The sequence below is a fragment of the Dermacentor silvarum genome, chromosome 5 (genome assembly GCF_013339745.2).
Source record: "Dermacentor silvarum isolate Dsil-2018 chromosome 5, BIME_Dsil_1.4, whole genome shotgun sequence".
Classification (NCBI taxonomy): Eukaryota; Metazoa; Arthropoda; class Arachnida; order Ixodida; family Ixodidae; genus Dermacentor; species Dermacentor silvarum.
Window position 1 is genome coordinate 94,489,134 of NC_051158.1, and position 23,136 is coordinate 94,512,269.

General features: G+C 44.8%; 2 protein-coding genes and 1 long non-coding RNA gene across 4 annotated transcripts in view; 2 read left to right on the forward strand and 1 right to left on the reverse strand.

Moving 5' to 3' along the window:
- LOC119453626 (uncharacterized) overlaps window positions 1-17,720 on the reverse strand; it is a 41,842-nt gene extending 24,122 nt beyond the window's left edge. Inside the window, exons 1-3 of one of the 2 annotated variants that reach the window (XM_049668295.1) lie at window positions 17,598-17,629; window positions 10,809-10,934; window positions 5,008-5,327 (exon numbers count right to left, since the gene is read on the reverse strand). In XM_049668295.1, the coding sequence (XP_049524252.1) occupies window positions 5,008-5,247 (240 nt within the window). In that variant the 5' untranslated portion in view covers window positions 5,248-5,327; window positions 10,809-10,934; window positions 17,598-17,629. Of the gene's footprint in view, window positions 1-5,007; window positions 5,328-10,808; window positions 10,935-17,597 lie in introns of both variants that reach the window. The other variant, XM_037715683.2, reaches the window with a different exon arrangement.
- The window catches only part of LOC119453624 (ribosome biogenesis regulatory protein homolog), a 219,022-nt gene that overhangs the window by 174,248 nt on the left and 21,638 nt on the right, over window positions 1-23,136 (forward strand). The window lies entirely within an intron of this gene.
- Window positions 6,113-10,168, forward strand: LOC125945902 (uncharacterized). The gene is made up of 3 exons (XR_007467198.1): window positions 6,113-7,522; window positions 7,821-7,905; window positions 9,494-10,168. It is a non-coding gene; the product is annotated as an uncharacterized LOC125945902 (long non-coding RNA).

A 23,136-nucleotide genomic window follows, 5' to 3' on the forward strand; every position in this document is an offset into this window, starting at 1 on the left:
TGGGTTCCACAGACATTATAGAGCGCAAGTAGTTTTTTAGTAAACCTTTGTTAAAAAATATTCTCTCTGCGCTGGCAGTGGTCACTGGAAGGGTGACTAGAATCTGCAGTATTATTTACACATTTACATAGAACCTGCAGTGTCAATGAGAGCTGGGCATTTATTCCGGTGTTAAAACCTAAAACACTCCCTCGATGTCGTTGGCATCCTTGTTTGCGTACCTTGCACAAACAGTAGGCTGTTCGATTCCAGCCATGTCCGTCGTTTCGTCAGGAAGTATGGAGAAGCAGCCTGCTTTTGCATCTATAGGCTTTCTTTGATAATTTCACCTCAAATTTCTATAATTAGGTTTTGCGGATCTGGGCTTAAATACCAGGCATTACTGGGGCAACTTTCCAAATGGTTCTTCAGATATGTATCTCCACAATCAGCTCGCATGCGAAGAAGCGCTTTGAAAATACCTGTATTTTCAGGGGGGGGGGGGGGTGGGCTATGCTTAAATCCATAGGGCCACTGCTCCTGTGGCCACGGCGAGCCAGACCTTGTAGCACGCATAAAAAAATTCTCAATAGTAGGCCGTTTACTTTCTTCTGTTTTCCCATATTTTACTTTGCCTGCCCTGGTCCAGCTGATCGATCATATTGGGCACGCTTCCTGAAAATCTTTGGAGAAAATTATCAGCTGCTAGCTGACAGTCACGGTGATATTTAGTATTTTCTTGTGTGTAGAAGATTGCGAGCGCGTGCTTTCATTTCTGGAACGGCTTGGACACGAGGGCTCCAGTGCGCGCATGTTGGCCCAAGTTTATAAGAACATTAACCCCATAAAGTTCCAGAATGGAAAATCTTTTAAAGCACGCCTTTGGTAATGTCAGTGCACCTTTCGCGTCAAAAGTTTATGACAACTTTATACCCTTAAAGTTTCGTAATTTAAATCCATGCGCTCCGTAGATTCTGCGACCGCTGAGAGATGCCGCAACGCGCCTGCTCACTATCGAAAAACCCTTGAAAGTTTGTGCTCGGTTGGGGCTCCATGCGTTACGTGACTCCAGGTGCAAGGGCATTGCCACGAAATCCAGCCCGGGTTAGCAATGTTCGTGCCGAAATGTCTTTTAGAGCGTGAAAAAGACATTGTAGACAAAATCCAGAATGATTACCGGCGTCAGTGGTAGTTTTGGTCGGCGGTGCATGCCAGCACGAAAAAATTTCGGGGGGGGGGGGGGGGGGGGGCTGAAGCCCCATCAGCCCCCCCCCCCCCCTGGCTACGCGCCTGCTCCCCGGGAATACTCCAAAGGGGGCTCGAGCCCCGGAAACGTCCCGTAGTCGGCGCCTATGGCATGAAGAATGTTGTGAAATGCCTTTTCCTGGTCTAGACCTAGAATGGCTCTCGTGTCCCGCGTATTACGGTCAATAATGCGATGCTCGATGAGCTTCATCGCGCCCTGCGTCGAGTGTCTGGCCTTGAAGCCAATCATGTTGGGTGGGTAACGTCGTGGTCCTCCAGGTAGCGAGAAAGTCTGCTTAGGATTGTGTGCTCAACAACCTTCCACACGCACGATGTGAGCGAAATTGGGCGGATGTTGTCGAGGCTAGGGGGCTTACCTGGCTTGGAGATGAGGATGGTATTGGCCGATTTCCACATTTGCTCTCTGATCCACACCACTCTCTTCATGTCTCTTAACGTTACGATTAACATTTTTCATTCCATCGTTTTTTGCGTGGTCCCTAACTTGTTCTTGAGATTATTTGTAAACCTCCAAGTTTCCGCCCCATATTTGAGCACCCGTGCAATGTAATGATTGTAGACTTTTCAACTAAAGTGGTAAGCTCCCAGCCAGGATTGTTGTAATGATTGCCGTATGCACCACAACCAAATTTTACACTTGTGCAAGTTTCCTTCGCATGATCAGAGTTCCCGTGAGTAGTTAACCTAGATAAACGTACTTCTGCACAAACTCCAGAGCCCTTGACAAGTCCGACCTAAAGAAACGATGAAATTGAAGTGGCGGTACAAAGGACAGATCAGAATGTTGTAAGTCCGCGATTTTGGCATGAGATGGTAGTCTTCCTTTAAAACCAATTTCAAGCAGCGCGTGCTACTAAGTTGGCACAATTGCTTATTAAAGCCCCTTTATTTGTTGGTTTCATGAGGAGGCAAGCCCGCGTTAGAAATAACAATATTAATGTAAAAAAAGACGCAGTTTCGCCCGAAAGGCGAGTCATCGATTGCGATAGCAAATTAGTAGACAGCTATACGAAGTAAGGATAGTAGTTTAATGGGCCATATAAAGTTGTAAATATTCGGTTACTAACTAAATATACAAGCACAGTGTCACGCGCGCACCGTTAAACATGAACACATATCGCTCGATGACCGCGGGAGCTCGTCAAAACGCTGGATTGAGAAATCGCGCCAGCGGCAGCGAGCAAAGTGACCTTCGCGCTGGCTCTCGGTTAGAGTGTACTAGACAATTTCTAGTACACTCTACTCTCGCATCAACGCGAACTAAATGTCGAAAGCGCAGCGCATACGAAGTTACCGGCACTCGGCGAATGCCCTTTGGCCAATCGCAGATCGCTTTGAAGATGAGGCCGCCGCGGGCGCGCACTTCAGCCGCGTCGCAGATCGCTTTCAAGATAGCTAGTAGTAGTGATTTTATTGAAGAAGAAAGTGACGCTTATTTCTGCTGCCCAATAATTTCAAGATAGCTCCGTGAGCAGCAGCCGCGTAAGCAGAACGCACCCTCTCACCCGGCTCCGTTGCCTCCTCCCCGTTCCTCGCGCGTAACGGAGAGCGTGCGCTTCCAGCCGCCTTCCTCGGTCGCGTGCGCGAGATTAAGCTGCGGTTGCCGGCTGACCATCGCACGCCTTCACTCGCACACACAACGCACGGAGGGCGGCGACGATTTTATCATGGTTGGACGGAACATCAAGGTGACGACGACGGCAAAAGTGCGGTTGGAGTGTCCATATAATTGCTATCGCAATAAAATTACATTCGATGTGAATGCATTATCATAGGAAAAACACTGCGGAATTCGATACCGGCCAATCCGTGATGTGTTGCAGTTTTTCGAACACACTTCCATGGTTATCATCAATAAGAATGTCATTCTTTCACGTATTTGTCCGTATATTTTTAATTTCTTTCCGCCCGATACGTTACAGGAAAACTGATCGTGCTTGCTTGGTAAACATTCAGAGGTTGCTCGACGATTCCTCGACTACGTGCGGCCGGCATTGAGGCCTTGATTTCAGAGTCGCCATGCTCGCTGGGGCCGATATGTTCGCCTTGACCATTCTATTTTCTTTCTTGCATATTGCGCCAAACAAACATGAACAGATCCACTTAGTCACCACATGTCACTGAGCGAGATTCCTCTCTTACTGGAAAAGAACCGCTGCGATGGCTTTTGGCCAGGGGGCCGTCGGTAGGCTTTGCGTACATGGCCGCAAGAGAGGGAGCCGAGTCACTAGCAATTTCCGAAGATATCGCCAAGCATCAGATAACACAGTTAAAAGCGTGCAGTTTGTTGCTTTGTTTGCCCTCTGTTCACGACTCATACTGACTACGAGGATTCGTCAAGATTTAGATGAAATTAGAAGAAGGCGTTTAGCACCTACTAGAATACAACGGCAATATTTGGGTAAGGATCCAAGGAATAAGAAAAAAAAAACATAAAGCGGTAGGAATCGAAGATGCAAGTTGCTTTCAAACAATGATATGTTATTCAATAACATAGCAAGCACTGCTGTGACACTGTGTATGCGAGGATCCTCGAAGAGAAAAAAAAAGGAAATTAAAATTCACTCGAATTAGGGTGAACACCATTTCTAAATTGTTTTTCTTTGCATAAGCGAATCCACAACTGAAACCCACACACACAGAAATATTAGCAGTGGCTTAGCTTGGCTATGCCAGGATATACGTAGCGTGAGCTAAGGTTCAGCTGGTTATTCTTAGCTTTCCTGGTTGTCTAGAATTAGCTTGATTATCATGCTTACTGCTGCTTCAATGACACACATACGGTATGCGCCTTGACGTCATCGACGACGTCTTGTTGTTGCTGCTGCTGAGATGATCGGGCACGTTGCTCAGCCTCCTGGCGACGCCGCCTTGCTAGACGTTAATTCCTCCCTTTGCTCCGGTGTCTCCGCAGCACGTTTAGCCTTCTTCTGTTCGTTCTTCGTACGCTAAACCGCTAATTGCCAGGAAACTGCTTCGGGATCCGATAAGTTAAGCTTCTCTGCTCTTCTGCGCCTCTGAGCAGCAATTTCGTTCTCCTTCTCCATTTCTATACCACACTGGCAAACGCCCCGCTATATGTATACTTTGTCTAGTACACTCCATACCTCTGCGCATGCGCACGAAATGAGAGGCGCTATCAAGAGGCTCCGGCGCAGCGTCAGACTTGGCTACTGCGCAACAGAGGCGCACGGCAGGGCACGCGCCGGCGCCAGTGCGTCTGCCGCTTCTATGACGTCACTTCTCTGGAATCCGCAGATTGGCGAGGCGCAGATCGGCGAGGCGGCGTCTCTGGCGCGCCAGCTGTGCGCCGTGTGACGTCACTGCTCTTCGCGCATGCGCAGCACGGCTCTCCAGGAAATACGCGAAACTGCTCAAACTCGCCAGTATTGCTCACGCTACAAAAATATCCGTTGTCCCATCAAGGAGCCAATCGTCGAGCAGTGGGAGGCTCGGCTGACCAGGCAAGCCCCGTGGACAGGACGCCACTCGCCTTGAGCGAAGACGTCGCCTGATGCCTGCCCCTCCCCCCTTCTCTTAATCAATAAAGTTTATTACTATTACTGTGTCATATTCTGAACAGAATGTGCAAAGCATAGCCAGAGCCAAGAAAGCACTGCTCTTGGAATGATAGTGCACTCTTAATCGAGTATGCCAACCTGGGACAGAGATGTCAAAATTTTCGAAGCTTGTACATAAATTTATGCTCGCAGCTTCCTCTACACAGCCCAGATATCTGACTCTTAAAATGAAGGCGCTTACCTTGTCACACGGAAGCTTGTTTCTTCCAGCAGGTCTCATGCAAGCCACAAGATGGCCCTTTTCTAGCAACGCTTCGAATTTGAAGGATTTACCATCGTTAAACTCGCAGCAGAGCTGCCAGTGCATAAAAGGATGGCTTGTCGCTGTTGAAGAGCTGCTTGACAAAAAGACTGACTTGTTCTGGAAGCAGCGGTCTCCGGCAGGTGTAAATACCAGCGCGATTTTACAATCAGGCTTCATGATGACATCAGTGCGGTGCGCAGTGCATTCACAGGTACAGTAATCTGTCACTTCGTCAGCCAAGTGCACCTTTCAGGGTTCTGCCGAAAAACAGAAAAATAAGCAAGTGTACACTCTTCACTGTAAAAAAAAATACTGTTTTTTTACGACAATATTGCGTAGAAAATGCGGTGTCGCCATCGTAAACGTAAACTATGGTATCCTCGCCGCATACCACGCACGCGCGGCATCTCCTTTCGAGCGAGAGTCACATCGTCACCTACTGTGCCTGCGCGCGCCTCTCGTTTCTCGCCGCTGAGTGTGTGTGGACGCTGTGACGAATGCTAGGCGCACCGGCGCACCATTGTGTTACGGTCTACGGGAGAAACCGGGCATGCGCAGAGCGGCGCAGATACCACAAGCAGCAGCCAGCCCGGCGCCCGATCCGTCACCAGTCTTCGCCAATTCTGAAGGCTCTGCGAATTTGCGTTGAGTGTTAATTTGGATGCCACGTTGGGCCACGTTTTCTTCACCTACTGCAGCTACGTCGCATTGTTTTCTCGTAACTTAATCGCGCAGCGACGCATGCTAATATATGTCGGCTCTGGCAGAGTCATAAAGCCATTTCGTTTCACTGGCGTGGATTTCGTGTACTTGCTCACATGACTTTCTTCACGCCCGCCATGAAGAGACATCTTCATTTATGGTTGCGCCGCAGATGCGCTCCTGTATACTTCGCCCTGGTGGGTGCGCGCCGACGTAGTGCGCGATTTTTTGTTTGTTTTATGTGCCAATGCAAAACAGCATGAATGTGAACCTTCGCGAGTTGCAATTATAAGGTGGCGTTTGTGCGAATATTGCGCCGCAGTCGCTGAAATGGTTCTGCCGCCAAAAGCGGTACCATTTGTGCTCGCAGTTTTTTTTTTCATCGTGTTAAAGCGCTCTAATATTTGCTGCATTCAACAGGTATATAGTTATTTTCAACGGCGTGTGGCGTGCCATCAGCGTAAGGAGGTTTGAAGTTCCCACATGTGCGCACTTTTGGTGCGCTACAGTTTCGAGTTCGCGTTGTTTCCTTCACAAAAGGCGCGCTCGTCTCTGTTATTCTATCGTCGGAAAGGAAACCTTTGTCTTGGTTTGTACTGGCGTTCTGTATGTGCCGCCGTATTTAAAATTTTCAGCACCTGAAACGATACCAGCTGTGCAAGGGGTTTTAGTTATTTTGAAATGCTCTCCAATATAATACTCTGCTTTCAACTGCAATATAGTTATGTTTAACGGCGTATTGTGTGCCAGACTTGCGCGCGCTTTTGCTAGGCTGTAGGGCTGTTTTGCTCACAAACCTTTGTCTTCGTTTTCGTTGGCGTTCGGAATGTGACGCCGTTTAAAAATCGTACTGTACCTTTAAACGGTGCCAGTTGTGCAAGCAGTATTTTGTTGCTTTGAAATAATGTAATATTTGTGTCCTTCAACGGAGATATAGCTATGTTAGTGAACGGATTAGTGAAACCATTGATCACTTTCTATGATGCCACCACCCAAAAAGTGATTCTGTAGCACTTTTCTGCTTAAGGTCGTTTGATCCTCGGAATTCAAGTTGGCAGATGGTGCAAGTGAGCATGCATGCGACTAGTCCGCAATGTGACAAGAGTGTAATACGGCCGCTGATGATGATGAATTTTTATGGTGCAATGGCAACTTTGACTAAGGTGTGCCATGGCTCATGCTATTTTTCTCATCACAACGTGACGTGTAATAACTATTTTCCAAGTGTTCCCAGATATTCCGCAGATATGCCGAGCAGAAGGCCAGGGGAAGCTTGTACCCGTGGTATCACTGGTGGGTACCCAGCCGCACTGGAGATAGAACCTCGCACCACCCATATATGAGGCATATGCTTAAATCACTAAGCCACTGCTGCGGTAAAAAAAGCAACACTAGTATAGCGAAACTTCGTCAAACATTAGTGGTGAACACTTATGCTACAGTGGGCGATTTTTAAGAAGGAGCAATATCTGTAAAACATTTATGAATAGCCTTGAGGCACCAAATTTCAACATTTAGAACCTGTATAACTTCTCGAATGTATTTTGGACATTACAACGAATCTAGGTACAAGCTCAAGAGTAGCTTCACTACTGTTATATTTAGGATTGTTTTCTCCTCCTCTTGGTACAGGGCACTTATTGGTAATAACGCAGACTATAGGAGCAATGCTAAGAAAAAATCAAGGAAAGTGAGCCCAAATATACTCAGTTTGACAAAAAAAATCATGGAGTCTGAGTGGAACCTTTAGGTAAGTAGCACAATTCTTGACTGTTTTCCTGAGGTGGAAGTATTGAATACAATGGACAATAACAGTTGTCCATCTTACTATTAGAGCAAATGAATTTGAGATGTTAAAACTGCTGGCTAAAGTCTAGATTTACAAGTGCACAAAAATAGAGTTAACAGTATAAACGAATTTTCTGAGCAGCTTGTGCTGCTCTATGGCCGAGTAGCTTTTGCTAGAGATGCAACTTGCGCATTTTTCAGGAGTCCTGTATGATTACACAATGTTGCAAATACAAAATAGACTAAATATATTTTTGCAGGTCAATGTGGATATGACGAGACCTCTACTTAAAGAGAGGGAAATGTTGGCTTAGAGGAACATAGTTTATCCTTCACGGATTCTAAGTAAGTCTGTGTGATTTTGTTCTTGGACATTCTCCTTATGGCTATTATATAGTTAGATCCGTGATGGGGCCATTGATTACTTTTTTGTCTGGATAGCTTTTTTAGCTTCATTACTGTTTATCTGTTAATGTTAAATTTTGGTTTTGTTAGCTTCAGCCCACCTGCTTCTTTTTTCATTCCATGCATCAGAAATAGACAGTAGTTGATGCTAGAGTGACCTGAGAGCAGCTGCGGTACTTGTTTAGGAGGCAAAATGTTTTGTCGATTCCACGCAAAGTAAATAGGAGGCTATCGTTTTGCAACAATTAGACTGCAGATGAAGCAGATGTCAGATATCTATTCTGACTGTGCCCCAAGCTTTGTCCCCCATAGAAAAAGTGGTAAAATCGCAGTTAGCAGAGGTGTAAGGCATAGAGACACTACCTCTGCAATGCTATTCATTGTATGCTTACAGGAGGCATCAGAGAATGGCATTGCAGATGCTTTGAAATAAAAGTCAATAGTGAATGCTTTAGTGATTTGCAATATTGCGATGACATTGTCTTATTAATTGAATCACGAGACAACTCCAGAGGATGATGGAGAAACAAAAAATAACTGAAGTAGTAGGGTGGGCCTAACAATTAGTTGGAAGAAACCTTAATGTTTAACTGGTAGAAAACAGAACATCAGCTAACCATAGGACGTGAAAAAATAGAACTGGTAAATAAATCCATTTACTTTGGCCATGCAGTTACCATTAACCCAGACCATAAGAGTGAAGAAGCTAAGAATTGCACGTTAAAGAACCGCAGGTGGTCCAAATTTCCGGAGTCCCCCACTACGGCGTGCCTCAGAATCAGATCGTGGCTTTGGCACGTAAAACCCCATAATTTAAGAAGCTAAGAATTGGGTGGAATACATTTCGCCGGAGTAGCAGCTCGCCAGTATCTGTCAGGACGAAAGCTTGCAAAAGCTATATCTTAACCACTACTCACCTATAGCGCAGAAGTCAGAGGAAAGTGAATGGGGTTGAGATAAATTAAAGATTATCATGAAAGGGCAGGAAGAGAACTGAATTAACTATGAAATAAAGTCTAGTAATGACATAATTGCTGAAACCAAGAAAAATATATGCATGGGCAGTGTGTTAAGTGTAAAAAATAGAAACAGAGCATCACTTAGGGTGGCGTTGTGGATTCAAAGCAAGAGCAACTGTTGTGGTGACGAAAAGGGCATGGGGAGTTGAAATTATTGAATCTAGGGGGTTGAGGCTGGTGCAGCTCGTACGTAATGGTTAATAGAAGGAAAATGGGAGATGCCTTCTTTCGAGTGGACACATTTAGGTAGATACGGGTAAAGCGCAGACTGAGGTACTCAGATAACTGTCTCTTTATAACCAATTCGTTTTTCTATATATAGATAAGATCAACGTCTGAAGTCACTCTGCTCTCTCAATTGTGCTGTGGCCGCTCATCATATGCTAATGGCCTGAGTACTGTAATTTAAACCTCCTTAGGCGTGAAAGTCACTTCGTACGTAGTGTTATAAAGTCTTTCCATGAAGCCCGCAGATATTGTCTTACGCTCTTTTGTTCCTTTTTTCGCAGATTTTTGAAGACTGAGGAAAGTACAAGATGGATTGAAATATTAGAAAGTGATTATGATCAAGTTATTTCTTTTGTCTGGAATGGACATATGCCAAATGCAGAATCCAGGTGCGTTGAGAACTTTAATAAAAAGTTAGCAGTATTGCCCATTTCTACTGCATTGTCTTCCTGTGTAGCATATTTACACTTCACATTTTACGGCGGTGGCCTAATCCATGCATGCAGTTTTTAGGCTTTGTCTCAACGCCATAGATGCCTGAATATTAGAAAAGCAACAGCGTTGCTTCTGTGTAAATCCGATTGAATGAATTCTGCACCAAGAAATAGCGTGGGCATTGAAAATCCAGAATATCTTTTCTATACACTACAAATGACCTAAGTTGACAAATAGTACGGGTAGACATCTACCTACGGAAAAGAGGATCTTACAGTCTTCATTTTGCTCTGCAAAGATTAGAAAACCAGAAAAATGTGGGTGTGCTCATTTCCCAGGCCTCGTCATATATCACAACCTAAAGGTTAGAAAGGCAGAAAATGCTGGTATGCATGTTTAATAGCGCACTACATATTTCACAGTAGGCTACAAAACGAGAAAACGTTGCTGCCGAAGTTTTACACGCCAGTGTATTTTTAACGGCTTAAAGGCTTGAAAACACAAAATTGGTGCAGCATAGATTTTACAGGCTGTGGTTTATTTTTACTAAAAAAGACTGTGGAGTGAAGAAACAGTAGCTAGATTTTTTTACGCTATATCATTATATAGACGGCATGCATGCCGTATACTTGAAATACGGGTCACAATTTTTTTTACTGTATAAGTTTGGCAGCATCAGCTACCGGTGCTTTCGCGGTAAAAACTACGGTGAATTTCTTACAGTGTTGTTGAATAATATTGCTTATTCATTGCCACCAGTATTTATTAGGATTTTGCAAATTTCTATAAAATGAGTAGGATAATGTGCTGCTAACCTTGCTTTGATAATACGCGAATGAAAAACCCTTGAATCTAGTTGTTCTCTCTTAACATACGCACAACATTGCACTATGCGCACAACGCATCTTTTCTTTATTTTCAATTATTTTCTGCGCAATTCATTTTAAAGCACAGTTTTCGATGCCTATTTCCCCGTGTTGGGGCATGAAGAGCAACGGTATATCTTTAACAGCACAAGCCTCAGTGCTCGTTGCTAACGCCAGAAGTGTGATTAGCAAGCGCGAGGCACTTGACTCGCTCGTCGATAGCTGTGATGCTGGTATTATTGCATTAACAGAAACGTGGCTACAACCTCAAGAACAAGATTGTGAAATCTTTGACCTGTCTCGTTTCCGTATCTTCCGTTGCGATCGCACTGCTTCGCCAAGGCGGAGGCGTACTGCTCGCTATTTCAAAGTCCTTGCAGTGTCAAGTCCACATTCACTGTCCCCTTGAAGTTGGGTGTGCCTGCGTTGATATCGGTCATCTTAACATCGCGATCTTTGTTTGCTACCGCTCTCCCTCCTACCCACCCTTTTTTACCGCTGAGTTTCACGATGTGCCACACTTACTTTGCGGCATCCTTCAAACCCCATTATATTATTGGGGGGTTCAACTTCCCCAACATATGATGGACTACTGATCCTCAGTGCTGTTATCCATTTTCTTCGCAAAGTAATGGCTTTCTTTATCTCTGCTCCTTATTTTCCTTATCCCAATTAGTATTGGAACCAACGAGGATCTCAGCCTGCGCTGCTAACGTCCTTGACTTAATCTTATGCTCTCATCCTGACTTCATTACCAATGTTTCATGCTTACCGGGCTTAAGCGATCACCTGGGTCTTTCGTTCAACATATTGTCTCCTGTGTTAAAACCAGTTATCGAAAAAAGTAATTTATCGCTATGACAGGGCACATTTTGACGCTATAATATTGAGCTAGCTAACTTTCTTGATCCTTTCTTAAGCCAATTTGATGATCGCACTGTTGATGAGTACTGTTAAGTTCTCATCAGCGTCATCATGCACTGTTAAGAAGCCCTGGTTCAACTCCCAGTTAAAGAGGCTTTTCAGCCGGAAAAAAACGACTGTATCGAATAGCAAATAAAAGTGCACTGGCTTCGAAATGGGATGCCTATAAGGAGGCAAACGATGCCTGCATAGAGGCTATGAAACTTGACAAAAAGGCATTCCACATACACACATTGCCCAAAATGCTTGCGAATGACCAGCAAAAGTTTTGGCGTGTTATTAACCCCACAAGAGATAATGCGGTCACGCTGATCGATTCCAGTGGTTCACCGGTACCCGATGATGTATGTCCCCGTGTACTTAATTCTGTATTTTGTAACAGCTTCGTCGCATGTACTGATCCTGTGCTTCCAACTTTTGAGTGTTGCAATTACCCAACTATGGATTTTATAATCATTGAACCTCGTGGGGTCGAAAATGTAATTAAAGGTCTAAAGTTGTCATCAAGTCCTGGTGCTGATTTGATTAACGCAAAATATCTGAGAATACTGTTGTTTATTCATCTGTTCTACTTTCAAGAATTTTTCAGAAATCTCTAGACACCCATCAGCTCTCTGCAGATTGGAAGGTCGGGAAGGTGATCCCACTTCACAAGTCCGGCAGCAAAAATTCGCCCCTCAACTACCACCTCATTTCCGTCGCCAGCATTCCTTGTAAGGCTCTTGAGCATATTTTGTACTCACATTTAGCAAAGCACTTAGACAATAATTCATTTTTCACTAAAGTACATCAAGGTTTCCGAAAAAAACTTATCTTGCGAAACTCAACGTCTTTCTTTTACTCACAGCCTTCATCTTATTCATGACAAAGGCTCATTCGCTGACTGTGTTTCTTTGACTTCGCCAAGGTCTTCGACAAAGTGTGTCATAAATTGCTTCTATTTAAACTTACCAAACTTAGTCTTGATCCTAACCTGTTTGCATGGCTTGAACATTTTCTTCTTAATCGGTCGCAGTACGTTGCGTCAAATAACCATATATCCCCATTTAGCCCCGTAGACTCTGGTGTGCCCCAAGGATCAGTTCAAGGCCCTGTTCTTTTATTAATTTACATTAACGATTTACCCAGTGATGTTTCTTCTAGCATTTACCTTTTCGCAGATGACTGTGTTATCCTCCGTGAAATCTCAGACAGTTCTGATAACAAGTTCCTACAAGACGATATTAACGCTATTTCTAACTGGTGTGACGTATGGTTAATGCAACTTAACCTAAGTAAATGTAAATATATGCGTGTAACTCGCAGCAATATTCCTCCGCCAAACTATTATCTCAATAATACTCTCCTAGAAGCGTAACATCCTATAAATACCAAGCCGTCCACATAACCTCGACAATTTCCTGGTCATTATACATCGATAAGGTAATCACCAATACTAACCGCAGGCTAGGTTATATTCGCCGAAAATTTTCTTCTGCTCCTATGTGATTAAAGTTAATCTTATACAAAACGCTTATTAGGAGTAAAATGGAGTACGCCTCATCTATCTGGGACCCTCACCTTCAAACCCTTATTGAATCACTTGAACTAATCCAAAACAATGCTGGGCGATTCATTTGTATTAATTATAGTCGCAATTCAAGCATAACTTCGATGAAAAATTCCTTGCTACTTTTTCTATTCTCCGCCCGACGTAAGTTCTCTCGCCTTGTTTATTTCATAAACAATATTTCCACAATTCCTACCTGCGCGACAATCTTATATCATCTCCTACCCACATTTCCTCTCGCATTGATCATAGCCACAAGGTTGGAATAATTCATTGCCACACCAGAACCTGTCAAGAATTATTTATTCCCAGAACCTCTCAAGAATGGAACCACCTTACCGGCGCAGTTGTTGCAATCAAGGACAACTCAAAGTTTCGTTCGGCCATATCCGTCATCATCGCTCCTTGATAGAATTAACTAATCAATTTTGCTGTATTAACTAAACTACTTTTGCTGCTTTGTTAGTTACTATTCCTACTTTTTATAAATGATCTGCCAAATGACATCACTACGCAAATGAGAATGTTTGCCGTCGACTGCATTTTGTACAAGAGAATTGAGTCACCAGGCGATCAGGCCGACCTTAATCTTAACTTACAGAAAATTAAGAACTGGTGCGATCGGATGGCAAATGCAGCTTAACCCAACTAAATCGGTTTTTATGTCGATCTCTAGAAAAAAGAATGTTCTAAATTTTTCATACAGTATCAACGGTCATGAACTTGCTCGAGTTAAACAATATAAATACCTAGGTCTTATATTTACACCCGACTTGCGTTGGAATCTTCACGTAAATGAGTTTTGTGCAAAAGCTAACAAAGTATTGTGGGGTCTGAGACGTAACCTGCATTGTGCCTCCCCTGAAATTAAAATTTTAGCTTAGAAAACATTGCTAAGACCCATAATTGAGTACGCAAAAATAGTATGGGATCCCTACACCCAAAGTAGCTGTCTAAAACTACAGAAGGTCCAGCGCCTTACTTCTAGGTTTATATTTAATAAATACCGCCGTTTCCACTCTCCAACTGAATTATGTAAACTTGCAGAGCTCCCACCTCTACAAAAACGTACCGAGTTTGAAAGGCTTAAATTCCTCTTCTTAGTCATTCATAACCATGTCAAAATAAGATACGACAAGTACTTCCAAATCAAGACACAGGAAACATCACGGCACAGACACAGTATGTATATACCTCCTCCCACAGCGCACAATGACTGCTTCAAATATAGTTTTTTCCCAGGGCAATTCAGCAATGGAACTCTTTGCCCGATTCAATTGTTCAAATAAAATCAGTTAATGCGTTCTTGGAAGCATTACATTGCCTTATGTTCCCTGATGCACCTTGATGTTCTGTACTATTATATGTTCTGATATAATAAGTCAAAATGTGCTCTGTAATTATATTGTTAATGTGTTTCATATCAGCAGTGCTGCTTCATCTTCTTTTTTTCTTTTTTGTGCATTGGTCAAGTGCACAAATGCACTTCTCTGTTTATGTATGTTAAATACACTCCTGTAATAGCCCGTCATATGGGCTGGCAGTATAATAAATAAATTATGTATGATTTTTTTTTTACCCACTCCCCTCTGCAATACCTCGGTCTTGAGGGTACAATGAATAAATAAATAAATAAAACTTGGAAGAAAAGCTAGGTCGATCACGAGCTCCGCTGTTCACTCCAGCTTTGCACCACTAGTGCAAACTGCCCACGTTTTTTTTTTTCATGGCACCGTCCGTGAGCAGAAATGTGGGCCGATCCCTGAGGCTGTGCATTACCGGGCAGACCCATGGTAGAGGTGAAGCAGGCTCCAAGCACTCAGCCAAGTGAAGCGAAAATTTCATACATTCTTTGATATCACGCATATGACAATCACGCATATGAGTCATGCAAATGACTGATTGTATAATCAGTCATTTGCATAAAGAACAAACACTCAACATGCCTTCGAACCACATAAATGATGATAAGGCACTCCCGATAACAATGCGAAGCAAGCTATCATACGGTTCCCAGTAAAGATAAGTGGTGCAGAAGTGGCTGCGACGATGGTCACTTGCGGCGGGTGCACGTCAACCCTAGACCACATCTCATGGGCATGCACGGCATATACACAAAAGAGAAATTACGGAGCACACACAATGGGAGGCGGCGCTGTCCATTTTACATGGAGAGGTCCAAAGGGCCGTAATCAGACAAGCAATACGGCTTGCGGAGGCCAGTGGGGCCCTTGTCTAGGGGCTACACCCATTGAGCGTTCTATTCATCAATAAAATTGTGCTTATTCTTCTTGCTACGTGTAAAGTGATGTCACCGGCCTTTTGCATATAAAAGCACCAGCCTAGCAACTGATTTCATTGGTGTTACAGCACAGCTATGGGTCGGTAACGCATAGTTAGAACTTCCGAGGAACCGCGTGAATACAAGGAGTAGCCTAGGGAAAAAAGAAGGGGCAATACCACGAGCCGCGGCGTGCTGTCAGAATTACCATTACTTGCTTTACTCTAAAAGCAAGAAAGCGTTGCATACCTTCCTCAACAGTTGCAATGGTGGTTTAACAGCTTCGCTGGACATCCCCATTTACAGAGACGTGATGGCGGGTTATTTTTTTCTACCAGCTTCGCCCCGTGCTTACATGTTCACAAGACACAAGAGCTTCGCACGTTTTTCCGGCACTTAGCTCTGCTATCCATGTCTTCGTGCGCAACTGTGCTCTGAGGAAGCCGCTGCAACCACATTACTCCGGCCAGAATATCCCATTCTCGACCTTCGTCGTGTGCATCAACGGGCGACCTGACGCAATTGCGCTCGAATGTCTCAAGCCCGCCTAGATTGAGCCAACCTTGCCGTCGACTCGACCATTGTGCGACGTCACTGTACTGCCTTCCTCGAAAACACACCGGGATCGGCCACGCAAGAGGCCGCGTTTATAACAGAAACGAGCATAGAAACGTACCAGAAACTCGCCTTCGTGCATAGCGTTCGCCGCCAGCGTTTCGCGGTAAACATTACGGTTACATAAGCTACTGTTGGCGGGAAGCGTGCAAAGCAGTCAGAGATCTTAGAATGCTATCGCGTTCCACTCTTAAAGACGAAGCTTAAGAGGAAGCTGCTACTCAGTCTCAACTCCGATGCCGCTTATTCAAATACACGTAAAGCGCAGAAACGCTTTTCTGAGATAACCACAAGGGCTATTGTACTGAAATCTCTTTCAATTGAAAGAGAAACTTAAATTCTAGCGATTTTTGGAAGCGAAATTTTCATTTAGGGCCACAATGCCATTAATGGAGTTTTCGAAAATTGGTAAGCTTGAAAAAAATAGAAGCACGAAGATTACAAATTCGTAGCTCGGCACCTAGAACAGATATCGCAGTTCTGTAAACTTCATACATTAGAGCATCCAAAGTGGACAAATTTCGTTCGCCAGTTTATACTTCACGTGAATTCATTACATCGTTTACTAGGGTGTTGCGAAAGTTCTACTCACGAACTAGAGGTATATTAGATTGCCATCTATAATTCTTGTCCGCTTTAGATGTACTATTAGGTGCATTTAACGGAATAGTGATATCGTCTTTCATTGATGAGTTACAGAGTTGTAATCTTGATAGCCTCGTTTTGTAAAAAAAAGCGATATTTCTCAACTTTTATTAACAAATTGACGGCTGAAATCAAAAATTCGAAACCAACGGTCACTAGATTCCAACTTTTTCTTTTAAATGCAACGAACCTCATCAATGTTGGTACACTGGTTGCCGAGAAAAAGAAGTTTTTATTTCCCACGTAGTTAGGTAGGAGGCCCCGAGCTAAACCTTATTAAGTCCTCCAAATTTCCCCCCTCTCTATTCATTGTGTATGTGCGCTTTAATACCAAATTGAATTTTCTATTTTGGTTCGGCTAGTAATGAAATGAAACGCTTAGTTCTTTCGCAGTTAGAGAAAAAAACAAAACAGGGGGCACGGGGCACAAAGCTGCATTATGTAGCTTGAAGAACACCTTGCGTCCATTCATCACATGCAAGTATCTTCACAAGCGAGATCTCGACATAGCTTCGTATAGGCACAAGAGCCAATGTGTGGAACCCTACCGGGCCGAGCCTTCGGGCCCGGGCAGGGTACAGGCCGCATAGGGTTGAAATCAACGAGCCGGGCTCGGCCGGGCCGTTGCATGGCCCTTTAGGCCCGTGCAGTGCCCCAAGTTCGAGTGCTAGAATACCATAGATTAGGACGTTAAGTAGCTTAGAAAGGCTAGAGCACCATTTGTGGCCAGCTTAATTTAAAGGAAATGTCATCAGGAATCTTTTGTCATCATAATAGTGATAAAGTGACGATAGAGAACTCTCTAATATATATACAAAATTTTCCATGCATCTATAAATAATTTTTACGTTTTACCAATGGACGTTGTGGTGCTATGCTGAAATGCAGATCTCTCCGCGTGCGATCTACTGCAGTACCGCGAAGTGCTGCCGTACCACTGTAACACATCGCTTATGAGGAAAACCTAAACCACTCTCTTGAAGACGAACCTAGGCAGCAAACCAACGGGAAAATCTCCGCGAAAGATCATCTGTAATAAACGGAAGGACAACAGACAAAGCGCAGCTCACCGAAATCAGTAGGTCGTTGTGTGTTATCGGGGCAGTGGTCTTGCAATAAATGTGCAGATGTGTGAGACGCGTGGAATGAGGATAACACACCATGTAGTGGTTTCGCAAGTAGCCTTGTCGAGGCGATACCTTCTCTCCCACGCTCTGTCATCACTGCGGTGACTTACGGGCGTCACTCAATCATTTCGGATTTCTTGCGAAACGCCGGCTGCTATGGTAACGGGAGATAAAACCTTTTATATCTTGAAGTTGCGTATACCGCCGGTAGGTATCTGCTGCCGTCAGCGGACCGAGGAACGCGCGCATTGATCTGGTCGATCACGCCTCGCAAGCAAGCCGAGAAGTGTCCCCACCTACAGAGTATATAGAATATAGTTTACGGCGTGGTTAGAACTCAAGCGAGAGCTAGTACGGACAAGGAACGCGTGGATAACTGAATCACCCAGAGAACAGGTTCTGCTCGGGGATATCGCGTCGGCGTAGCTGCCAAGGTACGCATGGTAGCCAAGGTGCCAGAAAAGCCCATACGTCCTACAATGGCGGCTTTTGGAGGCACATCAACGCCATTTACATATCGCGGGGACAACTTCTTGGTGAAAGAAATCAACATTCGCCATTCGAGGCTTGTTGCGCCAAGTAGTCTACTGCACTAGCTAACATCACATCGCTATGACATCTCATATACTGGACTCGACTGGAGAAAACTTTATTGAGAACCTGCAGATGGACGGCCTGGCCTAGGTGACCCAGGTGCTCGCGGTGAGGCTTAGTCTTTCGACCGTTTCCCGGGCCTGCTTGATGGCCCAAACGTGGTCTTGTAACTATGAGCTAGCCAGAGCGTCGCGCCAACGCTCCTCAAGGAGGTACAGGTTTTTATAATTAAAGAGCTTTGTAGTGTATGCGCATTTCCATAGGATGTGTTCTACGTCTATGTAGTCGTGTCTACATAGGTGACAGCCATCGTCCCTGAATTTCCTGGGGTAGATGCGGTTAAGGTGCACTGGGTTTTGAAAGGTGCTCGCTTGTAGACGTCTGCACTCTGCTTCTTGTGATCTATCCAGTTTCTTGTGGGGTTGTGGGTATATTTCGGTTTGTTACTTGTAGCGAGCTAACATGTCGTGGAAGGTGATGAGCTTATCCTTATCGTCTTGAGTTATGTCTGCCGCCCCCCTCCCCCGTATTCGTGGGATGGGTGTTCGCAGCCGCGGATGGTGAGTTCGCTCGCGGCAAAATGAGCCGTCTCATTTGGGTATGGGGGGGGGGGGGGGAGGGGTTGTTCGGTCCCTGTTCATCTTCTCCCATGTGCGCCGGAATCCACTTCAAGTATTTTGGCGTAATGACTTCGTTCTTGAAGTCATTTGCCTTGCTATTTAGGATCCTGGCCGTTTCGCTGGAGAGAACCACCCTCTTGTGTAGTTTCTAATTGCTGGTTTAGAGTCGCTGACAACTCAGTTTTGACCTCTGCTGAGTATGGCTAGTGCAAGGGCCACTTTCTCCGCGGCTTCTGAGTGCCGGGCTTTGATTGAGCAGGCCGACGTTGTTTCTCCTTTCGTGTCGATCGCCACGGTCATGAAAGATTCCTTCTCCGGATACCTGGCCTCATCCACGAATAGGGAGTTCTCGCGCAGTCCTTAAATTCAAACTGAATAACTTCGAACTTGAAGGACAGCACTATGTCCAAGTTAGTGGGACGTCTTTGGGTACGAGAATTGGCCCCAACTACACCAACATATTTATGGGTAAGGTAGAAGATAAATTTTTGCTAACCAGGACCTTAAAACCTTTTTATTACAAACGTTACATTGACGATGTTTTTCTGATTTGGCCTCATGGTGAACAGGAACTGCTTTCCTTCATATCTGACTTTAACAATGCCCATCCATCCATATAATTTTCTCACACGTATTCTGCATCTACTATTAACTTCCTTGACGTCAGCGTTTCATTGCTAAATGATAAACTATCTACTGCCCTATACAAAAAGCCGACAGATAGATGTCAATATTTGCACTTCGATAGCAGTCACGTTAAACAATGCAAGACGAGCATTCCTTATAGTCGAGCCTTACGTTTTAAGAGAATGTGTTCTGAGCAATCAGAGTTTCAAAAAAATTGCCGTGCCTTAAAGAACGCTTTAGTCAAACAAAATTACCCACCACAATTAATTGACGATGCAATGAAACGCACAGACGTGCATGACCGAAGGACGCTTCTTTCCACTGCGAACAAACCAACTCCCTCACCTCAGACAAATCTTGTTCTAACCCACACTGCGTCAGTCTCATGTGTTTCGCATGTACTGAAGAAACACCACAATATTTTAATGCAAAGTGAACGCCTCAAAAATATCTTCTCTGAACCACCTAAAGCAGTATACCGTAAAGCTAGAAATATTCGAGATATACTATCATCATCATCTAAGACTGACTGCCCTGATGCGATCGGATGCCATCCTCTCCGAAAACCGCAATGTAAAGTATGCCCCTACATGTGCACATCGCAAAAGGTGACTAGTACGGCTTCAACCTTTCGTTTAAAAATCAAAGGCGATTTCGATTGTGACACTAAAAACGTAATATGCTTCAATGTACGGTGTGCAAAAAATGGTACATCGGACAAACAGAAGGGCCTTTTAGATTGCGCTTTAACTATCATAAATCCCACGCTAACACGTTGCCCAACCTGGCCATCTCAAAACACGTGCACCGCCCTGACGACTCATTTGATAAATTGAAAGTCACGCTGCTTGAATATGGATTTCGTTCAAATTATGATAGAGAAGCCCGTGAATCCTTCCTTATCTATAAGTTTGATACCGCCGCGTGTGGTTTGAATGAAAGTGCAGGAAAATTGAGTTGCCTGTCTTCGTAGCCCGTCACTTGTTCCTCCTTTCTACTAGTACATCACTAATCCCTTTTTTTGTGTCTGTTTGCTTGGTAACATAGCACATATTGGGTGACGTTTTTTGTTGTCACCTGACGATTGGTTTTGCGCTTCATTTCTGTGCGTTTTATGTTTTGTATTTTAGATGATGTGTTTGCAAACGCCATCTGTTTATACACGTATCAGCTGTCCTTTGAACGATTGACATGCATTTTGTTAGCCCATTTTAATCGTTTTTCATGTAAACATATCTTCATACGGTTGATGTGCACATTAGAGCACTGCACGGGCTCGGGCTTACCCGAAAGCCCGGGCCCGGCCCGACCCGTGGGCCGGGCCGGGCCGGGTAGAGAAGTTTTTTCACGGGCTCGGGCCGGGCTCGGGCACGGCGTGTGCTTTTTGACTCGGGCCCGGGCCGGGCTCGGGATTTCTGGTGGTGTGCATGTAACGTGCAGCGAGTCATTCTCGGGCGTCTAAACTCTGAAAAACACGTATTTTTTGGTCTCGGGCCGGGTTCGGGCCGGGCTCGGGCCGGGCTCGGGCCTAAGGTAAAGGGGTGGCGGGCCGGGCCGGGCGGGTAACGTAGATTATTTCAGGGCCCGGGACGAGCCCGGGTCTCGCCATAAATGTTTTGATCGGGCTCGGGCGGGAAGCCCAACGTAAAAACGGGCCCGGGCCCGGGCTGAAAAAATCGGCCCGTGCAGTGCTCTAGTGCACATTTATATAAACTGTACTGACGCCATGCATTGTATTCTGATGAAGGCCGGACCGCGGCAGAAACGTCAATAAACCGCATCATACGCGCGTCTACTTCACTGTGACTATTTACCCGGACCCAGAATCGCCTTTTCTGGTATATATATATATATATATATATATATATATATATATATATATATATATATATATATATATATAAGCTGTCGAGCGACTTCCTCACGCACAGGCTCCTTAATCTGTGACAGCAGCGCCGTGCGGTCGCCGCCGATGGTCAACGCAGCGAGGGAATCGTCTGTTGACGTCTGCCGCCGAGCTAGGACGCGCTGCTTACGTAGCTCGTCGAAGCTCTGGTACAAGGTCACGAGCTCAGACACGGTGCGTGGGTCCTTGGTCAGCAACATCTGAAAGGTGTCGTCTTCTATGCCTTTCATGATGTGCTTTATCCTGTCTTGCTCAATCATAGAAGGATTCACGCGCTTGCACAAGTCAATGACGTCTTCAATATAGCTCGTGAAGTTCTCGTCCTGCTGCTGCGCACGTCCGCGTAGACGCTGTTCAGCGCGAAGCTTGCACACTGCGGGGCGACCGAACACTTCCTCGAAGCTCGTCTTGAAAGTTGTCCAAGTGGCGAAGTCCGACTCGTGGTTACGAAACCAGAGGTTTGCGACGTCTGTTAGGTAGAACAGGACGTTGCGTAGTTTCGTAGCGTCGTCCCACTTATTGTGCGCGCTCACCCTTTCAAACGACGATAGCCAATCTTCTACGTCATGGTCATCGGTGCCACTAAAGAAAGTGGGGTCGCGCTGGCGCAGCACGCTTGACACGATGACCGACGGAGCTTGGGTGGCGTCATCAGGCATTGTCGGGGCAGTGGTGGGCAATGTCCGGCTTCGGAGTTCCAGGTTTGAAGAGGGTACCCAGCACCTCAACCACTTTGATAAGGAGATTTACTGACGGCAAGCGGCAGGCGAAAAACCAGTACAGTCTCAAGAGAGCAACGGTCTTGGCGCCAAGAGCTCGTGATCTGCGCTCACGCCTTATATCTATGAGAGCGCCCCACTACTGCTTGCTCCCCGTTCTTCTTCACTACAATTTATTTATTTATTTATTTATTTATTTATTTATTTATTTATTTATTATTTATTTATTTATTATTTATTGTTATTTACTTATTTATTTATTAGTATTACCCTCAGGGCCAGAGGCATTACAGAGGGGACTTGAGCATAAGGGAAGAAAGACACGATACAGGCTTTGTTCTGTTAATACAATGTTAGCTGAAAAGTAGAGATAAAAGCGGGAAACAACAAAATTCAAGCAATCGACCAACAACAAACATAATTACATACTTGGTTAGTTACATTGCAATACACTTGTGTTTAAAACACTATGAAACTAGAGTAGTGAGCCGCGGACCTGACTGATCCCGGAAGGTGGTTCCAGTCCTGTGAGGTGCGGGCTACAAATGATTGATAGCATGTTTGCTTTAAGCACGACATTATTCCCACCTTTTGTGCATGATCGAAACGAGGGGGAAATGTATGATGGAGGAAGAATAAGGTAATTGTGCAGCGCGGGACTGTAGTACATTTTGTGGAAGATACATAGGTGAAGAAACTTGCTGCGACAGGCGAGTGACACAAGCTGTAAAGACTCTTTCATTAAAGTGATACTGGCAGTACAACTGTCGTTTCTTAGAATAAAGCGGACAGCGTTATTTTGGACAGGCTCGACGGCAGAGGTTAATATAGGAGTGCTGGGGTCCCAGATGGAATCGGCATATTCGAGTTTACTTCGCACTGAAGTTTTGTAAAGGAGGAGTTTTAAAGAAACAGGGAGGGATGAAAAGTTGCACCGGAGGTAACGTTGCGAGCGGTTAGCACTGCTAATTATTTTGCTAATATGAAGTGATCAAGTAAGAGAGGAATTTATGTGA